Source organism: Lichenostomus cassidix, chromosome 1 (assembly GCF_008360975.1).
Source record: "Lichenostomus cassidix isolate B80296 chromosome 1, HeHo_3.0, whole genome shotgun sequence".
In the NCBI taxonomy this organism is placed as follows: Eukaryota; Metazoa; Chordata; class Aves; order Passeriformes; family Meliphagidae; genus Lichenostomus; species Lichenostomus cassidix.
Genome location: NC_139479.1, coordinates 110119324 through 110142207, shown reverse-complemented (window position 1 = coordinate 110142207; position 22884 = coordinate 110119324). Strand labels below are relative to the sequence as shown.

The 22884-nt window shown below is 46.1% G+C and overlaps 2 protein-coding genes across 12 annotated transcripts in view; one reads left to right on the top strand and one right to left on the bottom strand.

Annotated features, from left to right (window-relative positions):
- GJA8 (gap junction protein alpha 8) overlaps positions 1-22884 on the top strand; it is a 74439-nt gene that overhangs the window by 11648 nt on the left and 39907 nt on the right. For 7 of the 9 annotated variants that reach the window (XM_085075920.1, XM_085075914.1, XM_085075895.1 and 4 more), the window contains exons 1-2: positions 20267-21099; positions 22577-22705. The gene's annotated coding sequence lies outside the window, so the exon portion shown is untranslated. Of the gene's footprint in view, positions 1-6862; positions 6999-9640; positions 9790-14121; positions 14252-20266; positions 21100-22576; positions 22706-22884 lie in introns of those variants that run through there. The other 2 variants (XM_085075845.1, XM_085075869.1) reach the window with 2 other exon arrangements.
- GJA5 (gap junction protein alpha 5) lies at positions 1823-19988 on the bottom strand. 3 transcript variants are annotated; one of them, XM_085075952.1, is made up of 2 exons: positions 19872-19988; positions 1823-4708 (listed from the first exon to the last, which is right to left on the bottom strand). In XM_085075952.1, the coding sequence occupies exon 2, from the start codon at positions 4657-4659 to the stop codon at positions 3550-3552; it is 1110 nt and encodes a 369-aa protein (XP_084932078.1). In that variant the 5' UTR covers positions 4660-4708; positions 19872-19988; the 3' UTR covers positions 1823-3549. The 3 variants fall into 3 exon arrangements, with proteins under 3 accessions (XP_084932078.1, XP_084932068.1, XP_084932059.1); XM_085075942.1 differs by having other exon boundaries at positions 19878-19988; XM_085075933.1 differs by lacking the exon at positions 19872-19988 and adding an exon at positions 14682-15318.

The following is a 22884-nucleotide window of genomic DNA, read 5'->3' as shown; positions in this document are numbered from 1 at the left end:
TCCAGCTGTTGCCGGAGAATTCGCAGTTCTGAGAGTCTGAGCAGTCCCAGCAGGTAGGACTGGAGAGAAGAGGGGCAAGAAGAGAATGAAAAGCTCTCATGTTTTCTCTTTTCTCCCTCTCAGAGCATTGTCTTTGTAATGCTACCATTTAAAGATTGAGTACCTATCCAAGGACTGAATTTAATATATAATGTTGATCCAGGTCACAACTATAAGATTGTCTACCCATCCACCTGGTGCGAAGCAATATATACTAAATCTGTCTGAAAGGACAGGGCAGCCTGAATTAAATGTGCTCCTATCATGGTGTGACAGCCTGGCCAGCCTTGACAGTGGGTTCCAAGAATCACAAGTTTATGGTCTGTCAGCTAGTGCAAACATCTATCCATCAAATATTCCCCACTTGTTATAACTAGCAGACAGAACTGTGGAGGCATTAAGAAATGAGTGGCAGAGGGAAACTATCTGCTTTGATACTTGCAGTCTCTAGAATGAGAGACAGAGAGCTGGGATGGTTGTGTTCCTCTGGTCTGAAAGATCACCAAAACCCCACCTATGAGCATGGTTGGATCATAGAGGTTTGAACAGGCACAGAGGAGATCCTTGTCCTCTTTTTTCAGCTCTGCCTTGTCCTCCAGCAGAGACTGTAGCTCAGAGTTTTTAAAGTTTATGCTGTTGGTAGTTTTAAACCAAGAACACTTTACTGAACAAGGTCTGTGTTTGTGCTTGAGTGGTTTCACTAAATGACAACATCACTCAATAGCCAAGTTTTCCAAGGGAAGTGCTCCTGACTTCCCCATTGCCTGTCTCTTGCAGCAAGGCGGCACCCTAAGGGACAGGCATGCTCAGGGCTGTGCACATGCCAGTTTGAAGTCCAAGGCCTGCAGGACCAATGCTGCCTTCTTGCTGCACTGTGGGGCTGTGGGTGCTCTGGGGGCATCCTCACTCCTGGGCTGAAAACCACCAAACTAAGGCTCCTTAATCTTAAGGGCTCCCTGTTGTTTCTAATTCAGTTAAAGGTCCTTGTTCCAGTGTCCTCACTGAATTCTGGATTCATTCTTTATGCCCCCTCTCAGGCTCCTTGCTGGGACCCTGTCCTTTACTGGTCTCTAGCTTCCCAGCCTGCAGAATCCCATGGGATGGGAGACTGTGTGGAGAAAGGGAGGAAGAGCACTTCCTTTGGGTGGACAGGGGGATCCAAGGTCAGAAGGAGGGAGCCTGTGAAAGTTGGAAAGTGGGAGCAAAGGATGAATTTCAGAGGAGAGGCATAGCTAGGGGAAGAAAGGGATTTTCTTTGGGCTGACCAAATACATCTTAAGAGATTTGAGTACCCACAGGAACCCTGCAGAGATGGTTAGCAGTGGATTCTCTCAAGGCCTTGTCTCTTAAAAAAGATTTCAGGGCCCTGTTACTGCACAGGCAAGTAATCAGGTGTTTGGGGGACAGGTTTTGCTTCCCTCTTCCTGCTGAGCTGGCCTCACATCCCAGGTGGCCTCTCTGGGTACAGATGTGTGCTAGGATATGAAGGATATGCAGGGAGCAAGTATTTGCAAGAGGATGGAAGCTCTGCTCTCTGACCAGCTCCTCCTTCCTTGGTAATGCAGAGGCAGGCAGCGGGGCTGGGGGGGTTTCTGTTAGCCAGTCAATCAATCATTTTCCTGTGTTTATTATTTATCCCCCTGGCCAAACACTCCCCTCATTCTTGCCACTCTGGGCGATGGGAATTTTGTGCTCTCTGAGCAGCAGAGGCTGGCAGGCAGCCTGATCCATGCTAGCAGCTCATTCTCAGCCATGTGAGAGGAGAAACATCCACAAGGAGAGATGGAGTTAGAACTTTATTAGGAGAAACCTAGACATGACTGACTAAAATCTCATGTTAAGGAGAACACACAGGTCTTTTCAGGATTAAAAAATACAAATATATAAAAACTTACAAACAAAAACATGGTTTCCCCCATCTGAGTGTGAATTGTGTATGTATATGTACAGGGAGCTGTTCCAAAGCTGTGTATCAGGAGCAGGGATTCACTCTTAGTGGCCCTAAGAGAGGGAATGGCTCAGTCCCCTCATCAGCTGGTCCCAGGCCATTTGCTTGTGCAGTCCAGTGTTGGGAAGCTGTGGCCTGTGTCTGAAAGGGCATCATGGGGTAAACGACAGGGAGCAGCTTAGTTCTGTTTAGCAGATATCTTTAACAGAGGGATGTCAGCTCTGCACTGAGAAAATGTGTCTTGAATGGGAGCTGCCTGCAGACCTCACTCACCAGACTCACAGTGCAGCCCTGGGCCCCAGTGGTTGCTCTGAGAGGCTACAGCAATGGAAAGACCCAGTCCATGGGTGTTTTCTAACACCAGGTGTGCTAGGGATGGAGAGGAGAGAATGGCCTGGTGGAAGAGCAGAGACTTGCTGTGAGGACAATAACTTGGCTTGTGCTGTCTGGCAAGCTTGGGAGAGCAGGCAGGAGCTGAATGGTGTGCAGGGCCTGAGGAAGACTCTGCTTGCGAAAGATGCTGAAGTGTTTTGGTGGGTTGGTGAGAAGACACAGGCCGTACCTCTTCTGCAGATAAACAGAGGATGCTTTGCTCTCAAGTGGCAGCTGGCAGCATCCTTTCAGCAGCATTCAGGTTGCTTGACAGATGAGTTTAAAAAAGGGGAAAACCACTTTGTTTCCACATGATAATTCCTCTTTTTTACTTTTAAGATATCTGTTCTCACAGGAGAGTGTCTATTTCTTTTAATGGATGCCTTGCTTAGGATTGATGACATAAGTATCTTGGGAAAATTCCCTAGTCTTCATCAACTGGTCATCTAAGTGATTTCCCTGGGGCCAGTCTGCTGTGCTGACTTAGGAATGAGGAAGGGATTCCAATGTTAGACATGAGGCAGCTGTGCTTTGGGGACCACGGATGTCCTTATTTATGGGGAAGAGTTGTTATATACACAGTGTTAAAAAATTCAAGTAGGATTTATTGTGTAGGTAAACTGGTATAAAATATCTGGGCTCAGGTAGAGAAAGGGAGGGTTCGAAAGAGCCAAAACGAAGCAGATGAAAATATCTTTCTTTCAGGAAACCTACTGGTGTGTTTCTGCTCCCTGCAGGTGAGAGAAGCTTCAGCTCAGTATAATTGCCAAGCTGATGTTGCAAATGTTGCACAGAGACCACAGAAGATGTAGGAGGGTTGAGGTCCAGTCTGTTGAATACAGTGTTGCAGTGGATACTCACAGGGCAGCCTCAGGGATCTGCTGGCCTGTGCTCTACCAGACTAAGAGTGGGGAGTCTCTAATCCCTGTGGGTCCCTGTCTTGCTTAGGATTGATGAAAATACGGCTGAGGGCTTAAATTCCGGGACTGGTGCCTTTCTGCAGTGCCTGTGGCTGCCCCTGCCTTGAGCTGTGAGAGGTGCTGTCTGCAGTGTAACGATGGTGTTGGCTGGAAAGGATGGACAGAGGGTGTCAAAACAGAGAGGTTAGGGGCAAGAGTTTGGAGTCCACTTTGCAGAAGTTTTACTGAGTGCTGGGGCTGCTCCTTCTCCTCATCTCTGCTGGAGACAGGTCACACAGACAAATCATCCGACCTTGCCTTGCTGCTGGCACGGCTGGCCTTGCTGAAGCGGCGTTTCTCATTGAAGTAGTTCTCGGGGAAGGCAGGTGCTGCACATTCGCTGGCCACCTCTGGACTCTCTGCATAGCTGGACTTAATGAAGGGCCCTTCCCCAGCAGCATCCTCCTGGCCGTGGACCCTCTCGGTGGCGAAGTTGGCGGTGTTCTGCTGGGAGGCCATCTTGTTGCTGAAGGGGCTGATGAACTTGCCGTTGGGACTTGACAAGCACTGGTTGAAATCCGGCGGCGGGGTGTACATCTGCGCCCTCTCTGCCTGCGGGGCAGACTCCAGCCTGCCGGGGGCCGTGCTGGGGCTGGCTTTGTAGGACCGGGAGCACCTCTCCTTGGCTTTCTTCCAGCCCAAGTGGTACAGCTCGGCCAGGCTGAGGAAGAGGGACAGCACGGCCACAGCCAGCATGAAGACGATGAACACGTTCTTCTCGGTGGGGCGGGACACGTAGCAGTTGACGGGGTGAGGGCACGGAGCCCGCTGGCAGATGTACAGGGTCTCCAGGAAAATCCCGTACAGGACGTACTGCCCCACAATGAAGGCCACTTCCATGGCAGTTCGAATCAAAATGCTGTAGACGTAGGTGTTCAGCAGGCTGCCTCTGAGGATGATTTTGCCTTCTGATTCATCCCAGCGAGACAGCTCAGCCTTCTCTGCCACAGAGCACTTCTGCTTATAGTATGTGTCACCGCTGTTTTTCATTTCCTGGGCCTCCATTTCTGCCTCCTTCATCTTCCTCTTCTCCTCCATGCGCACCGTGTGCATGGCATGGCCCATGTACACCAGCGATGGGGTGGAGACAAAGATGATCTGGAGGACCCAAAAGCGGACGTGGGAGATGGGGAAGGCCTTGTCATAGCAGACATTCTCACAGCCAGGCTGCTGGGTGTCACACATGAAGTCAGACTGCTCGTCCCCCCAGGAGGACTCTGCGGCTGTCCCCAGCACCAGCATCCGGAAGATGAAGAGCACGGTCAGCCAGACTTTCCCCACCACTGTGGAGTGTTTGTGGACCTTCTCGAGAAAGTCTCCCAGGAAACTCCAGTCACCCATTTCTGCTCACCAGGAGGGGTGAGAAGTCTTGAGAGCTGGATGCAAGTCTCTGTGGGAGAAAACAGAGAGAGTGATTCTAAGGAGGGTTGTGAAATACCAAACTGCCAATGCATGGAATGAAATAGGTTTTTTTTGTTTTGTATCATTGGAAATGTTTTCATTTGACCTGAAATGAATGTGGTCTAGTTTGCTGAAAACTCTGTTTCACATGCACTGAAAACATTGTTTTGTGTTTGGTTTTTCTTTTTTTGTTTTGTTTTTGGGGTTGCTTTGTTTTTTTACCTATTGAAACAAAAAGTGATCTTTTTGGACTTAACACATCTACAGCCTGTTAAATGAGTTCCCAAAACCTTGAGGGTGAGCCAGATTTATTTTTGATTCAGAAAGTCCTTTCACTGTGATCTGTGTATTGCATCCTCTGTGGACTGTGTAGTTAAAGCAGCATTTATCTGTCTATAGGCTGCACTCTGGGAAATCCATAGTGGGCTGATCCCCTGGGAGATAAGACTGGAATCTACAGCTTGGCCTGAGCAGTGGCACTTTCATATTTTGCCTGTGTGTAATACCTGCACCAACACCTGGAACATGAAGTGCTCACAGGTCTGGGCTTCATTTAATGAGCTCAGTGCCACCACTGAAGTGCAGAGAAAACCTTTCTGTTGCCCAGCTGCTCCCTCTCCATAGGTTTTGCTTTGGTTTTGCAGTGTTGCCAACTGCAAGTGTTTCATTTACAAGTTGCATATATTTTGGGGAGTGTAAAGACTTTGATAGGCTGTGCCAGTCCTGGAAACCTAATCTGCTGCCACCCTGTCATGCCTCTCTGAGAGGGCACTGCTGCAAAATCTAAATGGTGGATCTTGCTCCTTCCTCTTAAATTCTGAGGCAAAATACACAGTTCAAATGAAGCAGACAAAGAAAAAAGCCTCCTTTGAAGTGCCTCCCAAGGACCAGCGACTCCTGGGAAGTGCTGTTGGTAGGTGGTCTGATGACAGGAAAGGTTTGGTGGACTGGGAGTAAGATTGCAAAGTGAAGATGCAGGAGAGCCTGCTTCAGTTTAATTTCTGACTCTGACAGACTGTTTCTGGCCAAGTCACTTAACCCGATGGATAAAAAGAGAGCAGTGGGCTTAATCCATCTTTTGTGGGGCTCTGTGGGAGTGCTTGAGCAATCATTTGATCCAGTTATACTCACCATACTTACCTTCCCAGGGCACTGCAAAGCTCTCCCATGTGCATGAGTTAAGGGCTAGGTGCTATAAAGTGTGCACAATTACCTTGGAGCTAATGTTCTCCCACAGTCACTCTTTTGGAAAATAGCATTTTAATAAGTAAATGTAAAAATAATCATCATAATGAAATATTAAAAGCACCAGTCAAGGTAAATCCCAAAGCCACAGGGACCAAACTGTTAACTCTCCTTTATTGTTCCTTGTCATGTCTTTAGGAGCCAATTATTTTTATAGTGCAGAGAATGTTTGTGGAGAGTAGACACTGTTGAAAGCTGAAAATTTACTGTAGCAATATTGTGTAGATTTCCTGTGAGCAAAAGCTGGAGAACAGATACACTTGTTGAGGGAACAATATCTCCTTCTCTAGTTATGGGAGTGATATAATTTAATGTAGAAGTACACATGATAATTTATCCCATCATTTGCTCCTGTGCTGTGTCCCGCTGCCAGGAGGGATGGGACAAAGATCAGAAGTTGAATCCTTAAAATCTTGGTGCTGCTCTGGGAAAGGTGAGGATTGCCCAGGTGAGGAGGCAGGGCAGTGGCCACTTGCTACCTCACCACCTGTCAGAAGCCATGTGAGGAGGGAGAAGGGACATAGAGGAAGCAAAGGATGGGCTTTGGCTCTTTCCTGCCCTGGCAGGCATGGTGCAGTGGTGCTGATGGAGATCCTGGTGGCTGCTTGGCATATGCAGAAGCTTTGATCTGCTGCCAGCCCAGAGCTGGAGGAGCAGTAACACAGAACATCAGCTGGTCTTTCTGGCTCCTCTCATCTGCACTGGTGAAAAATAGTGAATGTGTGGGTTTGTCTTACCTTCTGAAACGGCTTTGGTGCAGTTACTGCATTCTGGAGAAATTAGCATATGGCTGTGTTCCAGGAGCACCAGGGGATTAAATACAGGCAGATAAAGCAGTGATGGTAAATATTTACAGACTGTGGCACTGAAATCAGTGTGTTTGCTTTTCTTCCCCCAGAGTGCAGACAAGACAACCAGCTACCTGCAGCTGAATGTGATGTGTGTCCAACATCAGTATTCTGTAGCACAGCTGTGCATGTGGAATATTCCTTACAAGGCAGCATGAGCAGTGGTGGGTGTCCTCACTCCTCCAGGTGAGTTTATGTTGTTTACACATGCCTTTTCTTGTTTCACCTTGCTTGGTAGTGCAAATATGAACACAGTTCTCTCTGGCTGTGCAAAAACTGAGGTTTTTTTTTACTTCCATAGGGATGTTCAGTCACAAACTGAGCCCCTCTTCCCGTCCATTCTACTGTGTGCAGGTTGTTTAGGATTTTACAATGGCTTGTTTTCCTCAGGGAAGGCTACTAAGCCTAGACACTTGCAAATTGTAAAAATCAGTGTGAGCAGAACACAAAGTAAAGCAAACATAAGCACAAGAGGAATCCAGAAATAAAAAATGTTAATGGATGTGAGAAGAACAGTAATTTACCTGTCTCAGACATGCACAGAATATTTCAAGAGGCAGTAAATCAGAAGGATCTGAGGCTGGCAGTCACGAGGCTTAGGCTAGGTAGATAATAGGGACATTTCTTCTGCCCTCCTCTGCACAGACTGTCTAAAGAAGGGTCTGCCAGGAGGTGCCTCCTGATCATCCTGCTACAGCCCCTTAGAGAGGTGAAGTGGCTGCTGCAAGGGCGTAGGTGGCCATAGGGGAACAGATTTTGGAAACCAATAGAAGAAGTTTCCCTATTAGAGCAGCATTTTTGGCTTAGACATTTGATAGTTACTAGTGAGCTATTTTTGCAGTGCCAGACCAAGGGTCTTCTAGAGCAGCTAGTTCTCTGTTGCCAGCAAGAAAAGAAGGATTGTCACCTCCTGACAGCTTTTCCTGGCTATGCAGAGCTACCCCTGACCTAGCCTTTCTCCTCATAGCTTTACTATTCTTGGGAATTTTCCATATAGTTCCTTTTCCTCATTCCCAGACTACTGTTGCCCTCACATGCTTTGGCCTCTCGGCGTCTGAGCATCTGCAGCCTTTTATATTCCTAGTTTAGGCTCAGCTGGACAAATCTTGTCTCACTCTGGTGCAACTGGGCAAAAAAGATCTCTGGGTATCTTTGTGGGGTAGAAGACAGTCTGATAGAAGACAGTCATGGCAGCAGGGTCATGCATATTCATGAGCAGTCGTGGGCTGTGCCACTGCCCTGCCGTGCTTTCGGCTGGCAGCTTTCTGCAGGATCCACATGGGAGCTGGGCGCTGTCATGGCATCTTGGCACCAGGAGACACCAAGTGTGTGTGACACAGAGCAGTGCAGCTTGGCACAAACCCAGCGACATGGCCAGCCCAGCTTAATCATCACCTGGAGCGCCACTAAAGCTGAGGAAAACTGGGCATCACCCCACAGGCCAAGCATGGAGTCTGCTGAGCTCCAGGCTGCCTTGTGACTGCCAAATTCCACGATAAAAATACCCCAGCGGGGACAGCACCTGCTAGTACGCCAGGCTGGCTTGCCAGCCATGGGCTGTTCTCTGCCATTCCTTTTTTTGCACTACCTTTATCTATGGCAGGGGAAGGGTCTGTTGCCCTCTGAGCAGTTTTGCCCATCCTCTGGGTGATGCCATGTGCTCTGAAGGACAGGAGAGCTGCTGCTCCCTCCAGCCAGCATGCTCATTCTGGTTGGAACTAGCCAGGGCTGTGATGAACAGCTAGGAAATCCACACCAGAGAGCCAGGAGGGTTGTTCCTGTGCAATCATCTTTATATGAGTTTATTTCCCTGGGGGTTGTTAGGGAGAAAGTTTTCCCCTCTTTAGAAGACAGGCGAGACTATCAGCGGTGATATAAATAGCTGAGCTCAACACTTCAAGCTAGCTTTTCCCACAAGGAAGGTGACAGGAGGTCGCCATCTCTGCAGGATGTTTCTAAAATAAAGTGGAGAGTCTGATTATAACACAGTTTCTGCTCTCCCTTGCTGGGCTCACCTCTTCCCCTTGGCAGATCCCAGGGGCATGTGGAGAGGCTCTCCAAGGAAGGATCCTTTGTGTGAGGCAAGCACAGTTCCCAGGGAGGGGGAAAGCATCAGATTCAAAGCCATTGTATTTTTGCCCAGTCTCTGTGTGTGATTTGTTCAATCAGGTCCAAATGTGTGTCTCAGAATTAATGAGATCTCCCAACAAAGTGGAGGGCCCAAGATGTTTTCGGGAGCTCACACGCCGGACACGTGGCTGTGTGTGGAGACCATGCAAGAAGTGCATCCCCTCTGAGCTACTGAGTGGGGAGGCAGCTGTCCCCTTTGGGTACTGTGAGCAGTGACATTGCAGTGGGACATCCAGGCCAGCTGGGGCATGGTCAGTGCCCAGGAATTGCTCATGGCTTTCCTCCCTCCAGCTGTGTTATGTCATACCAGCTCCAGGCCAGCACGTGGCACAACAGCTTGTGGTGGGTATGTGGGCAGAGGTCTTTGCCCTGTGCTGACACCTGTTAGGCTGCAGCCAGACAGGGGTGGAGCCCACACTGCAAAACTGTCCACTCACACCTGTAGGCACTAGGGAAGGACACTTTTGGCTGGAGGTTGGTGAATGCTGCTTTCCTTAAGGATCTCCAACCCCCTGCTAGCAGCAGTGCAGCCTCACAGCACCCCATGCAGTGCAGATGTTGTCACCTCTGTCTTGCACATGGGGATCACTGGGGTGCAGAAGGGACAAACTGCTTGTTTGAGGTCACTGTGTTAGAGACAGTCTGGGACGGAGCTCAGGGGCTGTGACTTGCAAGATTGTATCCTTTTTTCTACACAGAACTGCCTCTTAACATCATGACAGCAATACAACACTGCTTCTACAGCACATCTGCTTCTGCAGACCACAGCCCTTCTCTCCTGAGCCCTGGGACAACACTGTCTTGGTTACCTGAAAGGAAACCCCCTCATGCTGCACTTCTATATCAGGTATACTTGGCAGAACCAGGTTGCATAGGTTCCATTTTAGTTTCTTGGGTTCAAGGTCCTGTGCTGAGCCAGTATCAGAGTGACTTTGCCTCTAGTGCTGAAGTCTCACATGAGAGGAACAGCTCTGTGTTAACAGCTCCTGTCCTAGAAGACAGACATCCAATGTTTCTTATCTTTCTGCTCCTCCCAAGTTCACTGCAATTTCTGGAAGGGTCATGCTGGTATCCAGACCACTGGCCCTACTTGTAGTTGCAGACAGCTTGTTATTCCTTGATGAGGTGTGCTTTCCCCCTCCTCTCCAAATGTGGAAAATCTCAGAGTTCAGGAAAAAGAGAGTGGGTGAGAAGATAAGGGGGTTGAATGACCTGTCACCTCCTACACACACAGACACACAACCCTGACGCACACAGAGACACAGATGGAGGGAAATCACTCAGCAACTTCAAGTGTGTACATCAGGGATGTGTTACACACACAGATGATAATAATATGTAGAATATTTTCATCTGAAGTGATGGTGGAAGCTGCAGACACCCAGTCAGTTGAATTTTTATTGGTTGTCTGTCCAGAAGATCTAATGCTATTCCTCCCCCTGTGCTTTCATATATCCAAATATTAGGGCCAAGCTCTGCATGATGTAGTCTCAGGAGACCAAGAACAGAAGAGACCTTGAACTCAAATGAGTCAAGCTGAGGGATGAATTTATCCCACTATCTTTGAAAAGCTGGCATCAAATAGTTATATGATAGCAGTATCCAGGCTTACACTTTAAAAGCAGGGAGCACCTTCTAATTCTCTTGGGATTCTCTCTCTTTGCCTTTGAGAAATGTGGCTCCCTAGAGACCCCAACAGATGTGACAAAACTGGACTTGGGATAAGCTAAATGGAGGGTCACTGTACTTTTTACCAGGAAAAAAACCCATAAATTCTCTCTCTAATGTAAATGCTGGAAAATTGGTGCTCTTTCCAGTATCTTTATCTGTGCAGGGAGAAGCTGACCTGTATGAATTTGCAGATGATGCTAAATTGGGCAGCCTAAAGTGGGTGAAATACAGCTGAGGAGATAGCCAGAGAGGGCATAGAGAGCTCTGGAAAACAAAAACAAGCAGAGAAATTTGGGGGTTGCTGTAGTAAAAGCTGTTGCTGAGCTCTGCTGAGAGAAGCTGATCTCAAGCACTGCTCAGTCGGTGTGGAAGGCTGGTGTAAGGAGACGTGCAGTGATGGCAGGAATCACATTGGGCCCAATATAGCAGCAATAAAACCTGCCCATGTGATTTTAGGCTGGTTCCCAGACTGCATGAGATGCAACTTGTTATAGCGTTGAAATAAAACAGACTGGAGAGGTAATGGGAGAAGGAGAGAGCTCTCGTTCAGACTTTTCCCATCCTTTCTTCATTCCTTCCTCTCACCACAGCATCTCCCATCCTATAAATTCCCCATGGTTTCCCAAAAGTCAAGCTCCCCCAGAGAGCCTTGCCTCAGTTTTTTGGCAGTTTTGACCAGCTAACTATACAGAACCCAAATTGCTAATGCTTTCAAAAGCCTTAGAAAGGGGACATTTTCAGTGACTATCTATTTCCCACTTATTACTACCTTGTCAAATCTAATTTCTTCCTTCTTTCCAAAAATCTGTGGGATTCTTTTCACACTCCAGCCTCATTGCTGGATCCTTGCCTCAGTCTGGCTATAGTTTGTGAGTGGATTATTTTTTGTACCACATATATATGCACACACATACATCCCCCCTTTGAAACCAGCTAACACTAAATTGGCAAAGCCCAGCAGTAGGGAGTTAGGAAATGCTGGAGTTACTGTTCTCAGTAATCTTAATTCAATCTCTTTGTGCCTGTGCCTCTTAGAGTCCTTAACCACATCCTCACATTGTCACCTCATTCTTTGCACAGGATGCCTGCCTTGTTCTGTGCCAGCCTGGCGGGGGCTTTCTTGAACAGCAGCTATTCAATGTTTTGTTTTCTCCTCATTGTTCAGTGGGTGGCCTGTGCCTCATTTACTGTACAGTATTCAAGTCCAGCTCTAAAGACAGAATTATTAGTTTCCTCATGGGTTTTCCTATGGCTTTCATCACAACAGTATCTGATCGCTTCACAATTATAAATCTACTTACTTTCATTACCACCCAGAGGTGAGGAGATGGAATTAGATGAACCATGCAGCCGAGGAACTAAGGCAGTGAGAGATTAAGATAAAAGTTGTTCATTAATTTTGGAAGCTCTTTGGTGATGTTGCTAATCTGTTGATTTTTTTTTTCCAGTGTACTTAGCACTGTATAGTGTGTATTGAAAGCAGAGCTCTGTCTGGTTTATGCTGGAGTGGGAGAGTTTATCGCTTCCACCAGTTGTACCACATGTAAGAAGTGAGATACCCAAAAGACAAGGAGGGCATTTGTAGGGAAATGTGGCTTAAGTGATTTGCCCCATCATGACAGGGGAAATTGGAGTAAGAAGCAAGAATTAATCCCAGTCCTCTTGAGTAGCTTTATTTGATTACAAACTGGAGACAGTTTTTCTCCCATCCTGCTATTCCCTCCTTTCTTCACCAGACATCTGAGTGCAGCAGAAGACCCTGGAGCTCTGCAGGGGTCACCCTTGCCAGACTGCTTCACTTTCTGAGCGACCCTATGCCCTGACCAAGGCATCTGTCAGCTTTTCTGCTTCTAAGGGAGAGGAGTTTCATATGGAAATTCTTCACCATTCTCAAGACATGTCCATAATGACATAAAAAATGAAGAAAGGCAGAAACATAAGTATAAACCCTGTAGTTCTTACGTTAAAACCCCCGACCTCTCTTCAAAGATACACTAGAGAGACTTAAAAATGTGCATCTCTCTGCTCATTGCATGCTGTGTGGCATGAATATTTCTTTGTTTCAGGGAAGAGCTGGCATGCTGGGTATTGTTCACAGAGATTTCTCTGTTGCTTATCAATAGTAATGAAATTGATTTCCCCCCTCCCTTTATGAATTCTTAGCCCAAAGATTGAAGTGTCTCTATTGTCTCCTGGGAATTATTTCTAATTTTAAGCCTCTATTCTCATGACTCATACAACAGCACCCAAAGTGTGGAGCAGTCTCTGAAATGGGCTCCCTAATGACATAGTGTAGTGCTGAATTCTCATTCCTCCTTGTCTGTTTTCCATGCTGCAAGATAAGTCAGAAAATGGGCAAACGTGCAGAATGTGTGAAATCTGTCTGAAGGTCAAAAAGAAAAGAGAGGCTAAGGTATGACGTTCTGTATTTTCTGTCAGAGTTTAAATGTTTTAATGCCCATAATACTAAAAATATTGTGATATTATATACTGTTGAGTAGGAAAAAAAACCAACCCCAAATACTTATAGTAACAGGAATACTTAACATAGTTCCCAAGCGACTGGAGCCTGATGAGTATTTTAAACCCTGAAGCCTCAGGAATTCTCCTAAAGTACTATTCTGCTCCCAAGGACAAGGGGAACAAAGTTAGAAATGTGCGCTCTTCTCAGAGTAGATTTTGAAAATAGCAGCAAATGCAGATTTTTTTTGGCTCCTGGTAAAAATACTGAATGCTGTGAGGCTTCTGAATAACTGTTTAAGCTACTCCTAGCTGCACACACTTACACACACATATGTTACATGCATTAAGTTCTTTAGTTTTAAGGAGAAGAACACAAAGGCAGCAGTAGGGAGAAATTCATGCACACTGCTTCACCAAGGAATTTTGGTGGGTTTATTACCACATAGGAAGAGTTCAATGCTTAAGGCTCATTCAGCACAAGGCTTTTTTAGCTGAGGTTTGTCCAGAAAAGCCACTTATATGATCCTCTGTGTTTACATTACTTCAGGGACAGAGGCACTGCCTCAGTTTACCCGAGTTGTTAGAACCAGAATGCCACAAAGCTCCTTAGACATGACAAATGGGCAGTCAAACGGCCCTTCAGGAAATCAAAGAAGCCACCACTGATCAGAGGTGGCAGTTAGTCAGCAACCTTTACACTCATTGAGATTGCTTCTTTCCAGGTGGGTGCATAGGGGTACCGTATTCTCAAGGAGGGCTATTCTTTGAAAAAAACAGTTAAATTATGGAAATTTAATTACATAATACGTCCAAGCACAAAAAGAGGGAAAAAAAGTTAGGAAAGCAAATAAAAAGAAGTGGCTGCTAGTGTGGGAGAGGGCATTTATCCCTTCAGGTCTGCATGCCTCCTTGCTGAGGCTGCCACAGGCAGCACTGGGATGGAGGAGAAAGGCATTCCCTGGCGGCACGCGCAGAACGTGTGACTGCGAGATACCAGCTAGGCACTTCTCTGCATTTGAGTTACATTCCCAGGCTCCATGTCACAGACCAGCCAGGACACAATACTCGCAAGGAAAAGAAACTGCAGTATCTTGAAAGCATCCTGCACCCTTCAGAATATGGGTGGTTAATGCAGACACTTGATAAAGTGTTTACACCCCGAGAGCCTCTCCTAGGTAAGAGTTCCCTTCACCACCATCCCCCGAGCAGCTTGACAGCATGCTGAAATGGGATCTGACAGAAATGGCAATTTGCACATTATACTGTCTGAGGGAGGATGTTTGGGGCTCTTATCCTGCTTTCCTATACATTGGAATCTATTGGTATCTATGTTCATTGCAGAGAAGTTACTTGTTATTGTTGTAACTGCCTGTGGCAAAACAGTTTAATTTTTAAAATGTCCCAAGCCCACCATGTTACTAGTGGGAATGTTTTGAAGAGAAAATGAGAGAAAAAGTAAATTTCTTAAGTTATTTTTGGCCATCCTTCTTTTCCTGCCTCTCCAAATCCTTTTTTCCCCTCACGCTGTTTTCCCCTTGAGTGTAATAACTTGATTTACCATCGGCACTTCTGCAATTCTCTTATTTTCCCCTCATGGTTGCTTACCTGATTTCTTGTCTTCAGTCTCCTTTCCTTGCTTTAGCACTTTTGCTTTTTGTAGTTAAGTTGAACTCCTTGTTCTTCTCAGTTGCTTCGTTTCATTCCTTTAGTATGGTTCTGTCTCTCTGTCTCTCTCTCTCTTCCTCTCTTTTTCTCCACCCCCTTTCTGTGTCACTTTCTGTCTTCCCCACTGCCTCTCTGCCTTTCCCCCTCTTCTTTCTTCACCTACTCTTCTTGTCTCTCCCACCCCCTCCAGCCTAATCTTTCTATTTTCAAACCTGGTTTCCTGTTGTTTTTCCTTTAAAGACCATGGATCTCATTCCTCCCTCTCCATTCTCAGCCTCTCCCTGTGCCACCCTCCCCATGCCGACAGGATGCCTTCGCTGCCGGCTTCGTGCAGTCCCTTCCAGTCACTGCTGCTACTGTTCCTTTGCACATCTTCCCACAGATAACATTCTCTGGTCTAAGCCTCCCCTAAATGAAAAGAGACAGGCTTGCCCCACTGTTACACCAGCCAGATCCTGGAAAGCTTTTTCCATGCAGGATGAAGGGCAATTCAATCAACAGAGGACGTATTTCTGACTCGTTCAAGCTTAATCTGGCAAAGCAGAGTTCATGTGGAGCAGGGTCTTCCACCACTTCAAATCACACAGAACTTGCTCTACTGGCTTGGACTGGGGGCCCAGCACAGCTGCAGCCTTGTCCTAAAGGGCACCAAAAGCTTCCCAGGGACTTTTTTACATGGCCCCTTACTGATAAAAAGAGAATAATCTGCCTGTCAAGAGAGGTGTTTTTTGTCACACCACCCTACCACCTCCTCCCTGCACACACAGTCAGATCATGAGCATTTGGGCCTCTCTTAAAAATGCTTTTGGCATATCAAGTGTCTGCAGATCTTGTATTTCATGTATGTGTCAAGCTGAGCCTCTGATTCCTGCACATCAGGAATGGCCCAGCGAGGAGGGATAGTCAGAGATGCCTTCTGGCTTTGATAAAGGTCTCAAAGAACCTGTGGCAGGAGAGCAAGATTTGCACAGAAAACTCTGCTGACTTGAGAACTGACTTGCTGCACACCAGCTTTGGTGGTTATCCCTCCAGCAATCCTTCCCAGGCTAGATACTTCCCACCCGGAACATAACTGCCTGGTGGTCCCTATGCATCAGTGAGTGCTGACCATGAAACAAAAGCAGTCCAGGGACTAAAACACAGTGCTGGCAACTCTTCTAATAATTTTTCTCCCACTAATTCAGCACCCATTTTAGTCACCAGATAAAAAGCCAGTCTACAAAGGGACAGTGCTGTACAGAGGCTACCACTCTCACTCTGAAGTTAAGCATACAACTCTTTTCCAAGAGGGCTGTATCCTCACTGATGGTTAGTGCAGCATGCAGGACGTGGAGTGCACAGTAAATTCCCACAGCAGCTCAGTAGCCTCCTGGTATGGAGAAACCTATAGTCATTTGCTGCTTCATTTTTAACTTTATTGAAAGCCCTTCTGTGGGTTTAAGGAAAATGGAAATGTTTCTGCAGTTGTTTCTCCCTCTCCTGTGTGGCAGTTGTGTATCTGCAATGGAAATTCATGGGAATGAGAATATTATTCCAGTGTTTTGTCTTTCTGGAGTAATTTCCATGAAGCATTATTATGTAAAGTCATGTTGATTTTATGCCAGTGAGGCTGTCAAGGACTTCATCATAGAAGTGTCCAAAAAAAAGGTGTTAATAATACAGGTCTAGCTCACAGATGGCTTTGGGATAGGCTAGGGATAAGGTTTGTCAAGTGTTTTTCACATGCTGTAGAGAGACAGGTCCTGTGAGAGAGCTGTCTGAAATGCACTCCCCTCCCAGCATGGCTAATGCTTTGCTGTACACTGAAGGGGATCAGGTCTGATTCTCCCTGCTCACTCCTTTGTGTTTCCTGTCCAAGTGTTGTTCCTGACTGGCATACAGAGGTAATCCTGAATCCAGTCTAGTTCTGCTTAATGTATGAGGGAGGGGAGAAGGTTTCTGTCCTACACATGCATGCTGCACGAAGTACCTTTTATGAGCTCTTTGTTTTGATGCTGGTGCTAACTATTTGGAGTTCAATGCACAGAAAGGCAGTCAGGGAGGCAAAAGACAGAGATGTATGGGCACCCTCAATGTCATCCCTTCTCTACTGCCCCCTCTTCAAGGGAAAACAGATCTGTCATGGCAGCTTCTCGAGCTCCTCAGCTAGAGAAATAGCTGGTTTGCCCACTCTTAAGTAGGGAAGAAGAATTTTGACTCCCCTCCCCAAGAGCCTGCTATGCAAAACTTGTCTGACTTGAGTGAGGAGAGCAAGTGGAAGAGAATGCTCCCCCAGACAGTGGGAATGAGGAGAACAGCTGACAGCTTGCCATGTGCAGCTCACAGATCACTGCAGTTTGTGATGCTGTGCAATGGATTTTGAAGGAAAGCAGAAATAAAGCCAGGAGGGAAAAGGAAAATAAGACAACATGTACTATCTTTTGATCAACGGTTAAGAGCTTTCTTGGACTAAGATTCCTGACCCCCTAGGTAAAAGAAACATAGCAGACCTTATCTACCTGGAGTTCAGTAAACCATATGATATGGTGTCCCAGAAGAAGCAAATTAGTGTAGAAGATTCAGCTGAAGAAGACAGGGATTATTAAATAAATCCTCAAGTGAGTAAGAGACTGACAGAATTGATACGCCAGTCCCTTAATAGGTTGAAGGGAAATTATCTGTGAGGCTGCTTAAAGATTGCTCTTAGGACTGATTTTTTTTTTATATTTCTGTTAATTACCTTGGCACAGAAAGTAGAAATACTAATGAAATCTGCTGATGAAACAAAGCTGGGAGGTATCATGAGGGCAGAGGTGGATTCCAGCACTATGAGAGCTGAAGGCTCTTTGTGACTGGAGTGATCAAGATGAGGTTAAGTGGGAGAGTGCAAAGTCACACACTAGGAACTTGTTGCTTGAAGAATAACAGAAGTCTCTGTCTCCTAGGAGAGGGAGATGGAGAAAGATGGGTAAAGTTCATGTTCAAAGGAGGAGGAACCGGTGATGCTACGTGGGGGTGAAAAAGGCAAGCAAATCTTGAGGATGTAGCAGTATTTCCAGTTTCAGTGAGTGAAAGTAATGTCATCCAAGAGGATGTGAGGCTTCTCCAAAATAGCATCTGCAGTGCTGCTTACCCACATTCAAGAGGATATTCAGCCTGGAGCAGGTGCAAGGGAAGGCAGTGGGGTGGTCAGAGGGATGGAAGGTGTCTCTGAGCCAACACCATGTTTATTTATCAGTCACAGCAGTGACTGCAGAGAGATATTTAAGCTGATTTGAAAATAGATGTGGTACCAGTTTGAGCTTTTCAGCATTAATTATTTCGCACTGAACTTCATGCTAGTGCAGCTACACAAAGTAATTAAACCACGGTGTGATGTGCCTGCAGGGTGAATACTATAAGGGAGCTTAGTTACTTAGTCTGGCAGAACAAAGGTTAAGAGAGGAGAGATTTGCTGCCTATAAATATTTTTAGGAACTGGGGGTTGGGAAAGTAAGTGCTCAGGAGAGAGCAGAGCTACATAAGCTAAAGGACAATGTGGCACAAGAATAAATAGATATAAATTGGCCATGAATGAATTTAGGTTGGAAATCAGAAGGTTTCTAAGCAACAGAGCAGGGAAGGAGGTGCTGGAACAGCATTTCAGCAGCACAAGTTAGGGTGGAAGCCTAATGAGATTTAGGACAGAGTTTAGTAAGTTTAGAAAAGGCCATTTGTTTTGTAGTTGCCTGTTATTCAAAGGGATTGAACCTGATAAGCCAAGAGGTCCCTTTTTCATTCTATTTCCCATGCTTGCCTTATTGTCTTATCAGATCTACACCCTTGCATACAAAAACCAGGTAAATCTGGAGCAGAGTTTGTGTAATGAGTTTTTCAGCATTGATCCCATGGATATTTAATGGAGGATTCATTCTATGCTTGGGTTTTAAACAAACACAAAGAGCAAGCCAAGACAATGCATGGAGAAGGTCTGCAAATATGCAGTAGGGTAGATGAGAGCTCACATATAAAAGAGTTTCTTTACATAAAACAGATGCTCCCAGAGCATCTGGCTTTGCTGGAAGGCTGTTGCAAATGCAAGTAGATACTCTCCTGAGATGTGAAAACCTAAAGAGATTGTCTGAAGGGAAAATGTCTTGTGCATTCCTGCCATTACCGAGGACTTCATCCTTGGGGAGGATATCAGGTTTACTGCATTGGGAAATTTCAGAAGAAAACACCACCCAACAGTGGCTGAGTTCATCTCTGCTGCCTGGCCACAGCACTGCACTTACTCTGGTTCTTCATAATGTTCCTTGCTGGACAGGCACCTCTAATACCTTCTCTAAAGCACCAGTGGATGCTGCTTCATCTCCCTGGTGGAACATTTTGTCTCAAACCCCCATGCATGGATATGATTGAAAAAGAAGGCTGGAGAGTGAAGTTCTCTGTTATGCATTAGACCTCTGGAGACAGTTTGAAGGCATCCTCCAGCAGGAGGCAAATTCCCAAGGACAGGCTGGGCCCAAGGGAAGAGGAGTAGCAAAGGCCCCTGAATGAGAATAGTTTTATAGTCACAGTTCCCTGTTTAGTAAAAAATCCCAAATTATTCCATATAGATGGATGTTTTCCTCTTCCCAGCCCTGAGTACCATCCTAGCACAGAGTGAGAAAAGAGGAAACAAGAAACATCAACGTGTGAAATATCACTATGTGTCAGACTCTTTCACCAGTAAAGTTTTCAGCAAGAAAAACTGGAAGAGGTTTCCATCTCACTAAGGAGAAATTACCATCTATCCCAAAGTAAACGCTCAGTTGTCAGCTTTATGTTACTGGAAACAAAGAATGGCCCTCTCACCCCTCCTGCTTTCACTTCTCAACTCTGCAGCATCTCTGAGTAGTTGAGAAGTGCTTTGCAAATGATAATGTAATTGCAGCTCCTATGAACACCCTCCTTGCTTTACAGGTGGAGGAACCAGGCTATGGAGAGCATAAAGGATTTGTCCAAAGGATCAGCAAGTCATTTTAAAGCAAGAACTCCTCATCTACCTAGCCACCAGAAATTCATCTTATCCTGCAAACTTCCAGCTAGATGAATTGCTGCTTGACAGAAATATGTGTATATACATATATACATAAATATGTTTCCGAAAGAAGAAAAGAAAGAACAGACCTTTACCTCTTTTTGCTGAGCCTGCACAGGTAGAGAGAGGAACAGGAAAGGCTGACTGAAGGATGGGTGAGCTTTAGCACAGCCCTTTGGTCTTGCTGGAGCCCACCTCTCTGCTGGAGCCCACCTCTCTGCTGGCTCCCAGAAGAGATCCTGAAGTGTCTGAGGGAGGACACTCCAGGCAGGGTGAGCAAATCCCAGTCAGCTCCCAGGAGCTCAGCCTTGGGTCTGACACTGTCTCACTGGCTGGAGATCCCCTCCAGCCTGGAGGACCAATGCTGGGGGACACTCACTCCTGAGCTGCTCCTGACATGCACTGGCAGCTGTCTGCCTGCTATTCTTTTAAAGGGTCTTCGTGGATCAGGATAAAAAAGTGATCTTACGCAGGCGGCATTGTAAGCTCAACTTGGCTCAGGTTCAGCTCTTCCTCTGGCTCCCAGCTACTCTATTTTTATTGAAGGAATTTGAGGCTATCAGAAAGGAAGTCAAATTGTTTTAGGAAAACAATAGAAAAGCAACTTGAAGTTTATTAGCTTCCTGCCCAGGGCCTGTGACCAACTTGTCAAACTTATTAGAGTGATGGCAGAACTATTTATTTAAAAGGGCTAGCTACAGGACCCACAATTTCATTCCTATTTAGGCCTTGGTGAAAACAAAGGAAAGCCATAAAATAATATCTGAAGGGAGCAGATGGCTAACTGGTAAATGATGTGAGTAAGGTTGGCCTGCGAGCCATTCCTGGTGTTCACCAGTGCAATGGCTTTTGTGGGATTTGTTCTCAAATGAATGCCTGGGCTTGCATTCACAGGCTGGTCCCATCACCCCAAATTCCTTACTGTGGCTCAAATTTTCAGGTGGAAGCCTCACACCTAAGAAAACAAATTTGGCAGGAAAAGGTCTTCATTTAGCACTACTGTAAGAGTGAAACAATGCAGCAGGTTTGCAGAAGAGCCAGGAATAGAGCCCAGGTGTCCCTGACCCTGTTGGACTGCTGGAGCCCCTCGACTCCAGCAAAAAATATTTATATCCTTCAGAAGCAGCTGCAGTCTGCTTCCCCATCCAGCTCCCCCAAAGCAGCCACACCATGAAGTCACTGAATGCATGCTGGCATGTGGCTGGTGAAGAGAATGGACAGCCAAACCATCAGAGTCACGAGCACAAAGTGTCTGTGCCATTGAGCCTTCCTAAGGAGCTTCATTGTTTGCAATGAAACAAGAAGAGAATGAAACAGGTAACTGAGAAGCGTTTGCAAACTCTACCTAATGCAAAGCCATGTCCCTTTTTCAGAAGGCCCTCTGCTAACTGAGTGTTTAACCAGCATCCAGGGAGGATATAGCAAGAACTCACCTCTCCTTTAAGCGGGGCAGTCTCTAGGAACTCAGGCGCTGAGCTACTGAGCTCACAGAGCTATGCACACGAGCTTTGCACAGCTCAGTAACCACTTTTCAGATGAAAGGAAGAAGAGCCCACCTCAAAAATTCTCTTCCTTCTTCTCCTCATTATCTTAACTAAAAGTGGGAATGCAAAGCTGCAGTTTTCTCTGAGGCCTGGGGCAATAATACATCTTGTATTGGCAAGTGATAGAAGATCTTGGTTCATATGTTCCTTTTAATTTATCCAGGTTAGGTGTTTATAAAAGAGTCAAATTGAGTGCATTATCTCTGGAAGGGCCTAAGAAATGTGGTCTTAAAAACGTGGTAATTTTATTGCTAGTGCAACAGCCTTCCATTTATTTAAGGCATCCTTGCAGCTTTTAGAAGGTTTCTGTAACTTCTGCCCCTCTGAGATACTGCCTTGGTAAACAAATCAGCCAAAGAAGTGCACTGAGCAATGCAGCATCCTAGTTCATTACAGTCTGTAGTTGTTTACTTAATTTAAAGTACATTCTTGAGTTGCATTGATTGCTGTGTAATTTAATAGTCTGGAAGTTAGGCACCCTACATTGCCAGCCAGGCCAGCTTTCCTGGGGGAATTCCGAGGCAGGCAGCAGATAGTGGATATTCTTCTCCATAGCTTCTGCAGGAAGAGATGCCACATGCAGATCTCGTGATGGTGTTCTGGCAGAAGAAAAAGATTTTCTTTGCACTTATTTGGGATCTGTGTCATCTGGGCTGGTATCACTTAATCTGTGCTTTGTTCTAGTAAGTAGATCCTGACTGTGAGCTGTGAGAGTCTCTTTGTCAGTCTCCCAGGACTGCTGGACTCAGTTTCCCTGAGGCTGAGATCCTGCAAAGTCTTGGTCATGTGAGTCACTCGATATAGTCACAGCTTGGGGCCATCTGTGTGGGTAAGGTCCCTCAGTGTACAATGTCACACACTGCAAAATGCTGGAGATTGTTGAAACTCCTGGGTTTTTTTCTACCAGGAGCCAGCATGGTTTCCCAGAATCTTTTGGAATGACAGTGGTTTCCTACCTGCCTGGATGCATGGATGCCAGGGGACTTCTAACCTAGGAAGGCTGTGACATGCAGCCATGTGGTGCCACTGCTGGCACCAAGTTCCTGGGATGTGCTCTCCCATCCTGGAGATAAGTAGCTGTTAATTTATAGCTGGGATCTGCTGCAAGATGCCAGCTATAAATCTAGAGTCTTTAGGGAAAGGCTGCTTAAACACTATTGCCAAGGTGGAAAGAGTCACAGGCACATGTCCCTTTCTGAGGCAAGTTGAGGGGTAGCAGGACCTCAGCCTGCTCTGTAAAATCTCCACAGAGGGAAGAGAAATCAGGACTTGAATCTGCTCTGAAGGCAAAGATCTCTAGAGCTTTCCCTGGAAGTCAGCTTCAGAGGAAGAAACAGTTGAAAGGATTTGAGGGAAAAGAGACATGTGCATGGATGATGGTGAGTGAAACTGAAAAGTAAACAGCCTGGGTTATGGGAGGATTCTCAGATGGTGCTTATTGCTCCCAGCCAGCTTGTTCTCTTTTGTGATGGTCTGAAAGAATCTCAAGGCTTGACCTCCCGGGTAAAATTAAGAACTTGATTAACTGAAAAAATCCATGAATCATGGTTCTTCCCAT